At 37.2% G+C, this 15,751-nt stretch overlaps 2 protein-coding genes and 1 long non-coding RNA gene across 6 annotated transcripts; 1 reads left to right on the forward strand and 2 right to left on the reverse strand.

The window, feature by feature from the left end:
- Positions 1–248: 248 nt before the first annotated feature.
- On the reverse strand, positions 249–8,826 carry rab34b (RAB34, member RAS oncogene family b). 4 transcript variants are annotated; one of them, XM_007554223.2, is made up of 12 exons: positions 8,733–8,818; positions 6,849–6,901; positions 5,703–5,791; positions 5,211–5,302; positions 4,397–4,462; positions 3,914–4,015; positions 3,623–3,687; positions 3,506–3,557; positions 3,357–3,438; positions 2,573–2,663; positions 2,378–2,485; positions 249–1,182 (listed from the first exon to the last, which is right to left on the reverse strand). In XM_007554223.2, the coding sequence occupies exons 3-12, from the start codon at positions 5,748–5,750 to the stop codon at positions 1,124–1,126; spliced, it is 765 nt and encodes a 254-aa protein (XP_007554285.1). In that variant the 5' UTR covers positions 5,751–5,791; positions 6,849–6,901; positions 8,733–8,818; the 3' UTR covers positions 249–1,123. The 4 variants fall into 4 exon arrangements, with proteins under 4 accessions (XP_007554285.1, XP_016528162.1, XP_007554277.1 ...); XM_016672676.1 differs by lacking the exon at positions 8,733–8,818 and adding an exon at positions 7,304–7,405; XM_007554215.2 differs by lacking the exon at positions 6,849–6,901 and having other exon boundaries at positions 8,733–8,826.
- LOC103139533 (uncharacterized) lies at positions 7,834–9,994 on the forward strand. The gene is made up of 7 exons (XR_476416.2): positions 7,834–7,923; positions 8,200–8,262; positions 8,454–8,498; positions 8,710–8,789; positions 9,309–9,346; positions 9,543–9,584; positions 9,691–9,994. It is a non-coding gene; the product is annotated as an uncharacterized LOC103139533 (long non-coding RNA).
- Positions 9,995–10,435: 441 nt separating this feature from the next.
- On the reverse strand, positions 10,436–14,297 carry nsrp1 (nuclear speckle splicing regulatory protein 1). Its single transcript, XM_007554243.2, has 7 exons — positions 14,196–14,297; positions 13,269–13,359; positions 13,108–13,164; positions 12,864–12,992; positions 12,517–12,724; positions 11,912–12,014; positions 10,436–11,827 (listed from the first exon to the last, which is right to left on the reverse strand). The coding sequence occupies exons 1-7, from the start codon at positions 14,213–14,215 to the stop codon at positions 11,002–11,004; spliced, it is 1,434 nt and encodes a 477-aa protein (XP_007554305.1). The 5' UTR covers positions 14,216–14,297; the 3' UTR covers positions 10,436–11,001.
- Positions 14,298–15,751: the final 1,454 nt, after the last annotated feature.

The following is a 15,751-nucleotide window of genomic DNA, read 5'->3' on the forward strand; positions in this document are numbered from 1 at the left end:
AATTGGGGTTCTCTCTTTAAGAAGCGCCTGCTTTTTCCAACACAACAACGTTTCTCCGTTAAGCCTTTAGCAACATTTTTACCTTCGTTGGATTGAGAAGTAGCTCCTGTGATGAGCTCAGCAGATACACGGATCCATTGTTGCTGCCGCTAGTCTCTAGAGGGACTGATTGGGGGAGGCACAACATTTTCCCCTTTAATATCTCTGGTATAAGACATTTTAAATATAATAAATCCTTAAATCTGACATTTCATGTTATCAAGTGATTTATTAACTTACATTTTTAAGTGTTCAATGAATTACAAAAACATTTCAATACTTTCTCCAAAGATATCCAGTTAAGCCCAAAATTATTCATACTCCTGCTGTATTATGAGTTGATAATTTTACCTGGAAGAAATATTAACATGGGAGTGGCTCAGTCAAAGCCTGGAAGAGAAACTCTGTAGATTAGGGTAATGGCAAGGAGGCCTTCCAACCTCTAAATCAACCAGAAGTTTGAATCATTTTGGAATTAAATGTCCAGCAGGATAGTTTATGAAGATGAAGATGAAGCTTTCCTTTCCGCTTTCTGAGACTCTCCCACCAAACAATCCTTCCACTCCCAGATCATATGAGCGCTTGTCTCGGAGCGGAGAGAGGCATGATGGGAATGACGGTGGTCATTTGATCCGATGTATGCATCACATTAGCAAGAGCAGAGACACATGACCAGAGGTCAGCAGGGAGGAAGAGATACAGAGAACGATATTCAGACAAATCCTCTCCTAACGGGATAAAATGTTGGTTCACACAGACGATGTTCTTGTGAAGTGCTGCTGCGGCTTTGGGAAAATTATCTTTATAATCCTGAATACGACAAAGAATTACTTGTTGCAGATCTGGTCAGCACTAAACATTCCTGAGAAACACAGTTTGAGTCATTCTGCTAACAGACTTGTTTACAGGCTCAATAGGAGGCATTATGTTGGAGCTACAACTTGGATCATGACAAATATTTTCTCAAGCGGTTTCCTGGATCCTGCAGAGACAGCCTGCTGAGCTGCCGCTACTTCTGACAGCCCAGCTCAGGGGATCCACACCAGTTTGGCTCCAGCTTAGGAACCAGTGAGATCAGGCTTTCTCAGCAACAGTTGGCCTTCTTCTTTTGTTTATGATTGGTTTCTGAGCTGTCTGTGATCCCTGTGTGCAACAGAAATACACATCAGAAAATCTTCAAATTTCTCACAAATATCAAATGAATCAAATCAAGAATTTGTTTTCCAGCTGCATGCATGTTAATGCCAGGTTACCGACAACAAATAGATGGAAAAACACAATCAGTTGCACAGGAAATGGAAATAATAATGGATGACGTGGAAGAAAATGACTTCAACCTAAAATAATAGATCATTTCCAATCTGATGATTAATATTTTTTGAATTGCAATTTAATTTATAGTTTTTTGTTGTCATTTTATTTTGAATATTTAAAATATCTTCCACTTTAGAGCTTAAAGTGGAAGATATAAACTTGCATTATAGCTAAGTAGAATACAAGTTTGCTCTCTCAAAAAGTCTGCTTTTTGAGAGAGCAAACTTGCACTAAACATAGTGATTCACGCCACTGAATCGCCATCTTGGTAGGCAAGCGCAGCGCAAAGCATAGATGAACCATGGCTTCCACACCAACCAAAATAAAATATTCTGACACTCTTGTGCAAGAGAAATATAAACAAAATCGCTGCCATCAGGATCGACCCGTATTGTTTATTGTCATCATAGCAACTGCTATAGCTACAGATACCTACCAAAATGGCTGTCAGCTACAGAGTTTCCAGAAGTGTAATGAGAACTTTGTGTTAGGCCCTTTTCAATTTGTTACTGAAAATGGTCCCAAAGCAACAATGTTATCTTTTATCACAATAATTACTGGGATAAGTTATTGTGGCTTAAAGCCTTAAATCTGATTGAAAATCTGTATCAAGACATGGAAAGTAACATTCACAGATGTTTTCTGTTTAACCTGACTGAGGTTAAGCTACTTTGCAAAGACAGTAAGTTCAGCCAAAAAGAGAGTCCTTCAAAGTACCGACACTGGGAGGGAAGACAGTTTTTGGAGATTTCTGTCAAGAAACCTTTGAAAACAATGTGTCCCTTTTCTTCTGCTTCACAGTCACACCCCCTTCCCGTTGGTCTGTCACATGAAATCCCAATAAACGACACGCAAGCTTGTGGTCCTAATGTGACTTTTCCCCAGTTTGGACTTCATTAAACTAATGATTTAAATAATTTCTTTTTAGTTTTGGCATTTTAGCTGCATAAAAAGACGTTTCTTAAAACTTTTCATGAGACAACAGACAGACAGCAGCAAACTGTGTGGTAAATGATCAACTCACTGATTATGTCTTTGACGTGTCTCGACCCACTCCTCTCAAGCTCAGCCAAAACATTCGCCTCAAAAGTCAAAGAAGCCACACGAAGGAAAAGATTCCTGACTCCGTCTCCTGAAAAAACAAAAAGGAATCAAAAGTTTGTGAGCTAAAAATCAGATTCAGGCTTAAAGGTCTGATTGGAGCTACTTTGTTGCCCACCTGACTTTGCAGACACGGCCCAGTACTCTGCTTTGATTTCCTCCGATAGTCTGATAGCTTCCTGTTCTGTCTCGGCCAACTGGTCAGGAGACTGAAACAGAGAAATAAAACATTGATATTGGACAAGTAAATCCTTACATCTTTCAAGACAAATAACCAATAAACTCAGGATTGGCAGAAGATTTAGTGTCTTAGTTCACCTCCTTTTCAGTTCATGTTTCAGAAAAAGTCTTTGTGTTTTAAAACTGTTGCCTCCTTTACAGATTTATTTATTTTCATGTCTATGTGCCTCAGAGCATTAAACTTATTTTAAAATTATAATTTATTTAGAGAAAAAAAAAGGGTGCTCAAATCAATCTGGCTGTAAGTGAAAAAGTAATTCCCTCCTAACATTTCTTTAAACTGTTATTAAGAAGTTTATACAACTGGAGATGAATCTTAGACTTTAACTAGGCCCCATAAAAGCATTTATCATACAAAACTCCCACGTTTGAAACGCTACAGTATCTTAACCCAGATGTGATGAGATTCTCTCCTTTTCAAAGTTTTTTTTAAAAACAATCTTTCAATATTTTTCTAGAAAATGTTGCTTATTCAAAATGTAAACATTTGTCTAACTGATTATTTTATCCATATACAATCTTCCAGACATAGATCTGTTACATATCAATTTTTGTCAAAGACATCAAACGAAATCATTTGCTCCATCTTGACTGATCTGTTAGCGAATCACACGGTTCGGCTCTAATCTGTTCTCAGTCTCTCTGTCGTTAGGTTCACCCACGCTCAGGTCCTTCTTGGTCCCGACGAGGAACAGTAAAACACTGGACGGGTCGTTTTCCTTCATGGCATCCTCCAGCCACTCTCTGCACACACAAATCCACAGTTTTAGATGCAGAAGGAAATATTTCAAAACAATGTGTTGCTGCATACCTGGCATGTGCCAATGAGTTCACGCTGCTCAAGTCAAACACCACCATGATGGCTGGGGACACAGTTTGATTAGATACAAGTCAGCTCAGTTTAGATCAGGATTATTGCAGCAATCACCTTGTGCTCCTCTGTAATATGTTGAGGCGATGCACTTGAAGCGCTCCTGGCCTGCTGTATCCCACCTGGAAAACATTAAACACACTTTCAAAATAAAAACACGCACTGGCAGCTTATTACCTTAAAGTTACACTAAATCAACACATTGAAGGGAACTTAGGTCCAACTGTCTAAATTGTTAGAACCTCATATTTATCTAATTATAAAATAAAATAAAAGGGAGATGATAGATTTCTTTGTGATGCATTTATCCATAGAGGTGGATAAATCTGTTGCCAGTTCAGGACTTACAGCTGCAGGCTGAAGGGAACGCCAAGCACCTCGAAGCGCTCCATCTCAAAGTCCACCCCGATTGTCGCTTTGTAGTTCCTGTCGAACGCTCCTCTGCAGAACCTGAAGGAGAAACCAGGAAAACTCAGAACTTTGAATAAAATAAATAAAAAGTACTCTGACAGTTAAGTGGAAGGAAAATTTTCTGATTTTTTTCAGACAACAAAAATCTGAAAGGTATGAATAGTGAGTTTAAATTAGAGCTGAAAATATAATAATAATAATAATAATAATAATAATAATAATACTTGGAAAACGTTAAAAAGTGTCACTAATTCTCCTTTCACTTTACGTAAAATCTCAATATAATCCTTGAAGTTTGTGGTTATGTTATTAGAAAAATGTGAAAAAGTTCAAGGAGTATGACTGGATATTCCTTTGCATTTATAGTAATGGACTCTGTGTGATTATAAAGTAGTTAGTTCTGCGTAAACTTTGCCTCACCTGCTGATTAAACAGGTTTTCCCAACAGAAACGTCTCCCACAACGATGACTTTGGCGATATTAAAGCTGGAAGCAGAAAGCCAGAAGTGTCAGAAAATACATTTAACTTTGTCAACTTTTGGATTTTTACCTGAAATTTTTAACTACAGAAAATGGAAAAGTTTGTCAAATCCAGAATATTTGCAATTCAATATTGATGAGTTCAGAATGAATTTGTGAAATTGTATTTCATGCAAATTGTTCCGTAGAGGAATTTCTTAACAAATTCTCTGAAAAACGATGCAACTGGTTTAAAGGTGTAAATATTTCAAAGGACTGACGTTAAATGTGTAATTAAGTCATATTTGTCTTATTTTCAAATAATAGAAACAAGCGTCTGCAATAACAACAACACTTCAAACATATTTCATAGAAATTGTTGGACATTCTACGTTTATGGAAGAATGTTTCATAACTGTGTGGGTGTTAACAGGAACCATGCTCAGGTCTACTACACAAGCTTTGATTTTACATTATAATGGAAAATTACTTTAGAGGTTGACTTCACACAATCATCTAGTTTAATACTCCAATCCCTCCTGCATCGGTGTCTCCTTTTGTATGTGGTAATTTTTTTGTCTCTTTTTTTCCTAAAACATAAATCTTCAGCCTTCTCTTATTTTCAGAATAATGTTGTCAGATGTGGTAGGCTTTGCAGATGTCTATCAGCTGATCCCTCAGACATACTTTAGTGTGACTTCACGGCCCAAACCAGAGCTAATTCGTTTATCTTCCACATATATCTCAGTGTGGAGGCTGTAAAAACGGATCTTACCTCACGCCGTCCGTCTTCTGAACCTGGCATGCAGCTCTCACCTGTGGGTGGAAGCCGTCTTTGGTGTGCAGAGCTGCATTTGGACTAAAACACTAAAAACATATCAAACGGAAGAAAACCTTAGATTAAATGAAAATGGTTTTCCTGGCTGAAAATCAAGAGAAATGCTGATTCAATCTATACCCAGAGATTTCGGATTTGTGCTCAGATCAGGACTGAAGGCGTCTTTCAACACACTGATGGTTGCAGTTAATATGTGGTAAAATGTCAAATACAGAGAAATAGTCAACAATAAATAATCACTCTGTTGTTTACTTCCCCACTGTGTCTAAATCCCTTCTTAACTTATAATTACCTTTACCTGATAAAGCCTCAGATCGTGTTTTTGCAGAAACATGCAGAACGTACATTCCCAGATTTGAGCTATCCCTCAGAATTAAGGTATTTTTGAATAATTCTTGTTTTTATGGAATATCATTTGTGTTTACCAACCTTTGGGAGGTGAGTGATGATTCTGTCCTTCTTCACAGGAGGCAACATGCTGCCAGTTATTTTAAAACCTAGAGAGAATCACTGCCACACTATGAGAGACACATAAAGACATTTTAGTGCAGGTGACAATGGCAGTTTGCTATGTTTAGATTCATTTCAGAAACCAAGCAAGAGCCACAGTTAAGATCTTCACAGTTTAAAAGAAAATGTTCAATAATTTGAATTTGAATGGGATGGTGCATATTATTTAACTTAAAATATTTTTTAAATCTTACATTAATTTTAATAAATGGGCAGAATACGTTGTAAATAAAAATGCCAGAAGCAAATTCTGTTGATCTGATTCTGAATGTTGTGCTCAGTAGATGTTAAAGTCTACGAAGAATCAGTTTGTTTTCAATCATTGTGACACATGCACTGTATTATTCAATCAGAAAATATAATAAATCTGTTAAAAGATTAAATATAAATGTGCATAAATTTCTATTGTGTCACAAAGGATTCAGCCTTCTTGGGTTCAGACCTGCTATTGTCTGAACTGAATCCGATTAACCTGAAATGAAGTTCAGTTCAGTCTAATGTTCTTCATATTTTCTCTAAATTGATACTTGCAGAGAGGATCAAAATCAGCTCATTGGTCATGGGAAGCAACAGAAATCCACAGAAAGTCATACTGAAGGCAGTTGAACAACTTGAGAAAACAGAACATTAATAAAACCAGACATTTCTCTTTAATTACTAAAAATATGGATGGAAACTGGGAGGCTGCCAAGAGCCCGACATTAACGCTGAAGAATCTGCAGGAATTTCTGAAATATATTGTTTTCTCTGTGTGTTTAAGGAGAAAGTTTTTCTCAAAGAAACCATCACAGGACGTGTTAAATCTCCTAAAACTCTCTGGAAGACGATGACATTCTGTAAATGGAGCTCTAGATCTAATTTTCAAAAAAAAAAAAAAAAAAAGTCATGCATTTGACACAAAAACAAAACGTTCTCTCCAAAATATGCTGACTTTGTACATCTTGTGAAGTTTGGTGAAATCATGAACAGTTTTGACCCAAAAGTATCTGATAAAGTTCAAGAGGCATTTCTGATTGAAATCAACAAAAGATTGGATTCACGAGCGAAAAGTTTTTCATGGCTTACCCAGGGTGCAGAACTAAGGCCCATGGATAATTCATATGGTTATCTGGAGAGATCTGTGGATAAGAGATGTCCTCAAATTCTGATACATCTGGACAAGTTTTGCAAGGTGTTCCAACATATTACTACTTTAATGATGTGCAGACTGATTTAGCCAGATTATTGCAATTTTTATGTTTATAAAAACCTACATTATTGTGGGTAATCGCTACAAGAGTGTTTTTTTCCCCCTTTCAAATAAATAAATAATGGCAATTTTATCCATTGTACATGCAAGAAAATTCAGCAAATTCAACACAGTCAAAGCTTTCTAGCCGTTTTACTGAATCACCAGATTGGACAGCAAAAATTAAAATCTCTACAGAACAAACCAAAAGGATCTTTGGATTGAAATGCGATCTATACACACACACACACACACACACACACACACACACACACACACAAAACAACTTTACCTGAAGCAGATTAAGAGGTGGTATTGTAAATGTGATACAACTCCAGAGATGTATAGTGAAACAAAGCGCTCACAATGAAGAAGTCAGCCTCCAAAGACAACCTCCACACAGACAAACTGGTCCTATAAAGACTGAACAGCAGCTAACTCTACTGGCGAGAAAGATGTGTAAACAGCACCCCCTACTGGCTTTTACTTTTTTTAACGCGCACTACGAAAGTCGCTCAGTGTTTATATTGTTCGTATTTTTTTTTCTTGTACTATTCACAATTAAAGTGCTTTTAGGAAGCGAAATGTAGCAAGATAAAGTAGTCTAAAAAGGGATGAAAATCTGAAATTTGAACAGCAGCTTTGCAAAAACATTTCAAAATGTATATTTTCTATTAATTTTAGCAGATAAAGTTTATGTGTGAAATTTAGGTTATCTGCTTCCTTTGTTCCATAAAATATGTTATTTTTAAAATAAAAAAAATAATCCTTTTTGATTTTTAAGGATGCGGTTGACGTCATAATCCCGCGACTGTCGCGGTTTATAAAGCACACCAACCTCCTGGTCTTTCCTTTCCGCTTCTGCTCTCGTGTTGAACGTTGTCAGACGAGAGAAGTCTTTACTATTACAAGGTAGAACATTTTTCTAAATAAAATTCAAGATGCTTTAAACCCGCTGCGCGTCGCTTTAGTGGCTGGGTTATTGGATAAACGTCGTGTTTTTTGTTAGCTGCTGCAAAATGTAGTTTAATGGGCCTCGGAGAGCCACGTGGTGGACGACGTTAGCGCCAGATTTACTGCACTGACTTAAGATTATATTCTTGTTTCCAACTCTAATTGAATGTTAATTCTCAGTGTTTGATTTCAGCTTTATGCTGCAAGTTATTAAAAGCTTTCTCTTCCTTTCAGGGAAAATGACTCTGACTAACTCAACAACCCCGTCATGTCTGGACCCAACTTCCTTTCTGAAAGGTAGATGAATACAAAATGCTTCCAGCTGTTTTAGTTGAACTTTGTCAGTGATGAAAACTGTGAATAGGAAGTGCCGTCTGATGCGACAACTGACGATGTTTCTGTCACTGTTCTGAGCCTCAAAGCCCAGATGGGTTTAGATTGTGCTGCTAACTAAATACGTTCAATAAACATACATTTTCCTTTACCAGATTTTTTACTTCCTGGAAGCTGAAGAGGACAGAGTTGAGATGAAGGTACGTTCTTCTTACGTAGCTCTAATTGATATAAATCTGGTTGCTTTTGTTATGATGAAACTTGAACTAATACAGCTGGAATTACCGGCAGATTGTTCAGTGTTGATCATTTAGTTTCTGAGCGTCAAACAGCAGTGACTTATTTTATGGAAGCAGTTTGACCAATTGATTACAGATAATTTAACCTTTCATTTCCATATTTTCTTTAAAGGTGCCAACATGGTGATGAGTTACCTGAAATCTGGTTTCCCTCCAAAAAAAACACGGAGCCTCTCATTTGAAGTGGATCTTGTAAGTTTTAACACGTTTATAGCTATTATTCATCAGATTAAATTTCCCTTTCTGTAATCAGATGGGTTAAAGCACAGGTGTCAAACTCCAGTCCTGGAGGGCCACTGGCCTGCAACTTTTAGATGTGCCTCTGCTGCACCACACCTGAATAGAATAATTAGGTCATTAGCAGACCTCTACAGAGAAGGAGGTAATTAAGCCATTTCATTCCAGTGTTTGTACCTGTGGCACATATAAAACTGCAGGACGGTGGCCTTTGAGGACTGGAGTTTGACACCTCTGGGTTAAAACATGCTGCATCTTAGTTTAATAGAATTAAATGGAGTAGAAATTGGCCTTGGTTGATCAGAGCCCTGCTACCGAGCGTCATTTGATCAGTGATGAAAACCTGGAATAGGAAGTGCCGTCAGATGCGACAACTGACGATTATTCTGATCCAGCTTTCTGAGTCATTTAAAATGTATCTGAATTTTCTCAGCAGGAATATTTCTGCTCTAACTCTTGTTTTCTGTCCTGCAGATGATGCTGCCTCCTGAACACATGGATCAGAATAGAAGGTAGTCATTGTGTATAAAATGTGTTTTACTTTGCTGGATTGTTGTGATGAAAGCTAAACTGAGAAAAGCTGGAATTACCGGCAGATTGTACAGTGGTGATCCTTGGTTTTCTGAACATCTTGAATCAGTGTCAAATCTTCCTTTGACTTTTTATGGAGACTTAACTTATTTTCTTCTTCTTCTCTCCCTCTGTAAGGATCGCACATGGAGGCTACTGCACTTTGTCCACGCCTCTGTGGTAAGATGTATATTTAATTCAATCACATGAAAACAACTTCCTGTTTGGGTGCATCTGCTGTGGGATTCCTGCCTACCTGAAATCTAACTGATCTCCTTTCTCTCAGGTGGTGGAACAAGTGAAGTTTGGAGAAAAATACCCGACTACTCCTTTTGACATCAGCAAAACCTGATTCTACAGTCTGTCACTTGGATTCTTGCTAATGCTAATTGACAGTATTGCTAATCCTTCTAGCTGTGTTGTATGGTGAACTGTCAGGAACATCTTGAATGCTAATATTTTTAGGTAATGAAATGTTTCTGGGTTACTTGCTATAGGTTGGTCTTGTATAAGCCTGTAGTCTGGATAAAATGCTGCATAATGAATAAATATAGAAGGTGTTGCATATTAAAGATTTAACTGACTTGTCATTGTGGTCTGTTCATAAATCCATACCTTTTTAAAATGTGTTAAAACTGGCATCTTTCCTCTGAAATTACCACCATAACCGACACCCATACTTTGGATATTAAACATTTTTCAAGCCTGCAAAAACAAAAAATCTTAAGTAACTTTTGGACTAGTTTCTAGTGCAAATAGCTCAGTACAAAATAAGACTAACTTAAAAGTAACTTCAGCAACATATAAGCGTCTTAACACATAAAGAATGCCAATGGACCAAGTTCTTTTCCATCAATATTAAGGAATTATTCACTTACAAGCTTATCTTGCTAAAAAGATGCCTTAAAGTTTCCTGTGTGCTAAAATTACTTGTTTTCTGCAGGGCAATAATTGCAGAGAACTCCATGAGTTTCTATATCACTTTCACACATGCAAACCTCACATCACAAAAAGTAATTCAGGCAGCAGGAGAAGGTTGGACCAGAAATTTAATGAACTCATTACCCACTGAAGAGAGAAAAAAAAAAAACCTGAAACTTTTCCCAAAGTATCCATCCAATTGCTTCAGCACCCTGGTAAAATATCTTAAACTTCTCTCATAGCTAATGGTGTCTGTTCTTATCCAAGGAAAATAAAACAAAACTTTGTCATAAAAAGCACTGCACATTCACTGGACTTTGCCCAGTGTGTACTGTCAGCTTGTTTTTTACTGACCTGAGTTTATTTCAAACTGCATTTGGCCTGTAAACTCTTCAGAAGCAATGTGTTTTTGTGTGAAGGTGGATTTTTTTCCTTTTCAGAGATATTTACTCATTTCTACAGTATTTTGGGAAGTTAAATAAAACTTGTTTAGATTGTGCTGAAATCTGCAGACTAGATGGTTCAAAAACACAATGAGTGATGAGAGGAGCATTTACTGAAGTTTCTTTTTCAATGTTTTTTTTGTGAAAACTCCACTACAACCTTATTCTAATCTTATGAACTCAGACGAAAGTCAAGTGAACGCAGAGATGATGTTCTTGAGTTATGCATGGTGTCAGTCCTCCTCCTTCTCGATGTAGGTCTTATTTGCAGAGCGGGCCATCTGTCGGGCCATGTAGCGATCTCGTGCTGAAGTCACAGTCTGTTCAGTGCTGCGCTTTGCGAACTTGTTGGCCTTTTCCTCTGCCTCCTCACCCTCTTTTTCCTGTTTGTCGTCTTTTTGCTTTGAGCCCTGCTTCACTGATTCCACATCATCAGCATCTTCCTCATTTGCTCCTGCCTTTTCCTTCTCTGGCTCTTTCTTCCTCTCCTTCTCTTCCTCCTGATCTTTGTCCCTCCGTTTGTCTTCTTCTGAATTCCTCCTTTTATCCTTTTCGCCATTTTTCTCCCGCTCCCTCTCTCTCGGACTTCTCTCCCTCTTCCCATGCCTTTCTTTAGGACTTCTTTCCCTCTTTCCATGCCTTTCTTCCCTCTCCGAATCCCTTCTGCCTCTGCTTCTGTCATCATCTCTACCTCTGTCTCTGTCCCTGTCCCTATCCTTCCGTCTGTCCCGGTCACTTCTTCTGTCTCCATGTCTGTCATCCCTTTCCCTCCCATGGTGTCTGTCTCTGTCTCTATCCCTCCCTCTGTCTCTGTGGCTCTTCTTGTGTCTGTCTCTGTCCCTCTCTGTTCCCTTCTCCTCTCCACTCCCAGATGAAGGCGACCTCTGCCTGTACTGACGGTTAGAGTGAGCCGAGGCTCCGCCTGGTTTATTAAATCCAGTCTTTGGCTTTTGGTCCTCCTCAGAGTCGCTGCCTGAGCTGGGGATGTTCTCCTGGGCTGGGGGGGACGGAGCAGGCGAGGTCCTGTCAGCTTCTTTTGAGGATTCTGAAGGTTGATTTCTGTGGATTGAAAAATACATTAAGAGAGATTAAGATTACCAGAAGCTTTAAAAATAATAGTGCTTTAATTTAGCTTAAGCTAACTTCTTAGCTGAGCGATCTGGGATCTCCTCCTCTCCAACAGTCTGATTCAGCAGGTGCCGATAGAAGCCGCTCAGATCTTTCTGCTTCCTCACGTCCAGAGCAGCTGAATGGGAAAAAAACAAAAACAAATATGTATAAATTATATAATATCTTACATAAATATGAAATACTGCTGTCGGAACCCTTTACAAATTCAATACTCAGGTGTTGTGTATCATGCTAATCTCATAATCCAGGGTAACAGGAGGTGACAGAGCATCAATATCGGCCTTTCTAGACACTATGATGACATTTAAAAAGCATTAGAGTATAAGTGAATTCATTTTATTTACGTATCAGCAATAAATAAGATTTTATAAATAAAAAAAGTTTGGGTTGTACAACTGTAAGAAAAGATTAAATCAATTTAAGGCATTTAAATAACTTTTTTATATATATCTTTTTACCTTTGGTGGTATTAAGTGTAGGGGCCGCTGTACCTAGCTTGTATTGTAGTTCAATAAGTGAACTATAATAAGAGACAAACTTTGTTTCATTTAAACTCAGAACAATATGACATAACAAGTGCAGACAGTGTGAATGCAGATGGAAAGCATTAGTCCAACCTTCTATCTCTGCCTGTCTTCTCTCTCTCTCCTCTTCCTCCTTCTGCTCCTCCAGCTTCTTCTTGTAGGCCGAGGTTACGTAGGCCTCTTTATCAGCAAACTTCTCCCCCTCCGCCTCCCTCTCCTTCTGAATCTTCCGTTCATCTCTCCGCTCTTGTTCTTTCTTTCGCTCCTCCACCGCTTTCATTAACTGGTGGATATATTTAGGCTGTAACAAAACAAAAAGACAAAAATATTTGCTCTTAAGGCTTGTGGTTTGTTTTTTATTCAGCCACTCTGAAATGAGAGAACGGTTATAATTAGAGCAGCTACATGCATCACACAGCGTTTAGCAGAAGAGAATTTACCCTTTTGTCAGCTCCTGTCAGGACTTTCTTGCTGCTCTCGAGTTTCTGCTTTTGCATGTCATCGTAGACCGCATCGTAGTCGTAAACTGTGCTGTCCTGCTCCAGGGCCTTCTGCATCTCCAAACGAGTCTTTGAACAAAAAAAAAAGGGAAGAAAGAAAAATGGACAGACTCCAGAAAAAAAACTAATCGCAGAGAAATGACACTTATCAAAACCAACAAATTAAATATTTTATTTCTCCCACCTGTTTCATCATCTTCTTCTTGATAGCCTCTTTCTGTAGAGTCTCTCCAACTGAAGTCTGAAGAATGAAACACGACATTTGACATTGGTGTTTGGTAGAAATTAATTACGTTTTCCCCAACAATGGCTACCGACACAAAGTAAACTAAAAAGTTTACCCACCTCATCATCGGAGTCATCTCCAAAAACTGAGGGTTTTGGCAGGATTGTGTTTTTCGAGCCTCCTTTCTTCTGGGGCAAGATAAGCCCATACCTGAAGGACAACAAAAGCTTATTAAACTCTGTCTGGTGGTATTTGTTTAAACTGTTAATTATAAACAACAACTGGTATTAAGAAAAGACATCGTGGGTTGAGTAATAGTCTACGTCTTTGTGACAATATTTCCACGTTTTAAACAGAAGAACGTTGCAGTTCAGTTTTGCAGTTATGAGTCACTATTCACTAAAAACGTTAAGATATAATCCAAAAACAATGTGCATTTTTGTGTGTTAATATTAAGCAATTGGGATAAATTGGCACCAGATGAATGAATATAAATGAACTACAAATGCACACAAACAGCCCTAGCTTTTCCCTGAAGCCAGATGTATCAGAAGATATTTCCGTTCAGTAGTTAAAACTATAAGCAATTTGCAAAACAACTAACGAAATATTCAAGCACACACTGTCGAACATCGTGCTAAACACAAACGTATCAAAGATTTGTCTTTTGCACCCGATTTGTGGTAAAACTGCATCGCTTCAGAGTATAAATGGGATGCTAGTAGATGCCAAGATTAACTAACGTTCCCCGATAACATTCACGTGTTAGGTTAAAGTTATCTTTTAACCAGTTTAAAAACAAACACCTTTATAAAAAACTAGTAAAAAAGTCATAATAAACGAAAGCTACCTCTCTGATGTAGGTTAGCATAACGTTAACTGTTTTCAAACAGCAGCAATACAAATCTGCCATTTTTAATAATTCAGTGAGTCCTATATTAAGATTATGAAGATTATAATAACAGATACAACACCAAACTGTTTTATTATAAACCAGAAAAACATTCACTCATAGCTTTAGCCTTGTTAGCTTGTTTGTAACTTACTGTTTTGTAGGGAGCGCCATCTTTGCCCTGCTGACTGCGATCGTGCACAGCAGATTCGACACACAAATATCACAAAAATTATTTCACTGCACAAACTAATAAAAGCTATAAAACATATATTTTAAAATATGAACACAACCACTTCAAACACGAGGTGCATTTTTTAGTAATTTGTCTAATTAAAATAGACGGAAATAGATTTCGGAGTAGTTTGAAAATAGAAAATTCCAACAGAAATGTCCATAAGTCATTCATTTATGATTTTTTTTTTTGGCTTAATGTTTTAAAAGTATTTACACTTCATATAAATCTCAGTATTGTACAGCATTTTAACAACTTAGTACAGGTGTAAGTGTTACAATTACTTCTGCCAATAGAGAGCGTCATTGTACCAAAGTAAAATGGTAATTTAAACAATATGACGATGTTTAGATCCAATCATAATGGTAGCTCTGTGTAAGTATGACGATTTCTTTATATTAAAAAGATTTGTTCAGCATGTGAGACTTCAGGTGTTTTCTGAGGCTTTTAGTCACTTATTGTGTGGACACTCAATACTCCTCTAGGCCGATACATTTTATCACATTCAAGGTCTAAAAGGTACTCAAGTTCATATTCAATCAATTCTCTAATGTGTTCAAATGATGCATGTTTGTCAGATTAAAAGTACATTTCGAAAATAACATTTGAGCTGGTATTTAGCAAATCTTTCAATAAGGTCACATTTCGTTACTTTTTATATTGTACAGAATAACAAAATGCCAAACTTTCATAGCTGTAAGTGGAACATTATCGTAATTAACAGAAACTAAGGCTTGGAAACATCAACTTGTGCATAATTAATCTCAGTAATCTGTTTCACTTACTGAATTGTGTTACCAAAATAGCAAACATTTCAATAACATTCTAATTTATTATGTATGACTATAATAACTGGTAAGAAGAAAACAACTGCTGAAAAAGTGCTGTTTGGTGTCCTGTTTGTAGTTTGCTACAACCACATAAGGGACACAGCAACCAATTGGAAGAAGTTAATCTTTCAGCAGAAAACTAAACATACAGCCAGAAGGATTAGATTACAGTAAGTCCATGTGTTTGAGGGGCCCAGTCAAAGTCCAAATCTGCATGGCGTGTACATTAAATGTGATAAATATTAGACTGTTTTCATTAATTAATTTAAAATTAATTAAATTTAGCTTAAAGTACTATTACCTGATATTTTTGGGACACAAATGTACTGCATAATTTATGTGCTTTGACTATAAATTCTGTTTTTATTTTTTGTTGTGTGGTGCTGCCATTGCTTATTTGGACATAGTGGAGATTCGAACTGTAACAGAAATAAATTATCTAGCGAATTAAAATGTTGATTCTAACAATCCTGCTAAATCCAGTTAAGTTTATCAAGTTAAGATGGTCTTACTGAACATGCCTGGAGCCCATGGTTTTTTGGTGTTTCAAATACGATAATTAACATTAAATAGGAGGCCCAGGGATACAGAATATCTCTATTGAAATACTGTAAAAAATTAAAAGTGATTTTGCTATCATTGTCA

This window comes from Poecilia formosa, unplaced genomic scaffold (assembly GCF_000485575.1).
Source record: "Poecilia formosa unplaced genomic scaffold, Poecilia_formosa-5.1.2 Scaffold3, whole genome shotgun sequence".
NCBI lineage: Eukaryota > Metazoa > Chordata > Actinopteri > Cyprinodontiformes > Poeciliidae > Poecilia > Poecilia formosa.

What these genes read in the sequence shown, in the direction of transcription:
- rab34b (XM_007554215.2), bottom strand. Translation starts at nt 5,750, where the DNA reads ATGTTGCCTCCTGTGAAGAAGGACAGAATCATCACTCACCTCCCAAAG. An exon ending in CAGAAGACGGACGGCGTGAG is followed by an intron (nt 4,463 to 5,210) that starts GTAAGATCCGTT and finishes TTCTGCTTCCAG; the next exon opens with CTTTAATATCGCCAAAGTCA. An exon ending in GTTCCCTTCAGCCTGCAGCT is followed by an intron (nt 3,688 to 3,913) that starts GTAAGTCCTGAA and finishes AATGTTTTCCAG; the next exon opens with GTGGGATACAGCAGGCCAGG.
- nsrp1 (XM_007554243.2), bottom strand. Translation starts at nt 14,215, where the DNA reads ATGGCGCTCCCTACAAAACA. An exon ending in ATGGCGCTCCCTACAAAACA is followed by an intron (nt 13,360 to 14,195) that starts GTAAGTTACAAA and finishes GTTGTCCTTCAG; the next exon opens with GTATGGGCTTATCTTGCCCC. An exon ending in AAGACAGGCAGAGATAGAAG is followed by an intron (nt 12,015 to 12,516) that starts GTTGGACTAATG and finishes TTTCCCATTCAG; the next exon opens with CTGCTCTGGACGTGAGGAAG.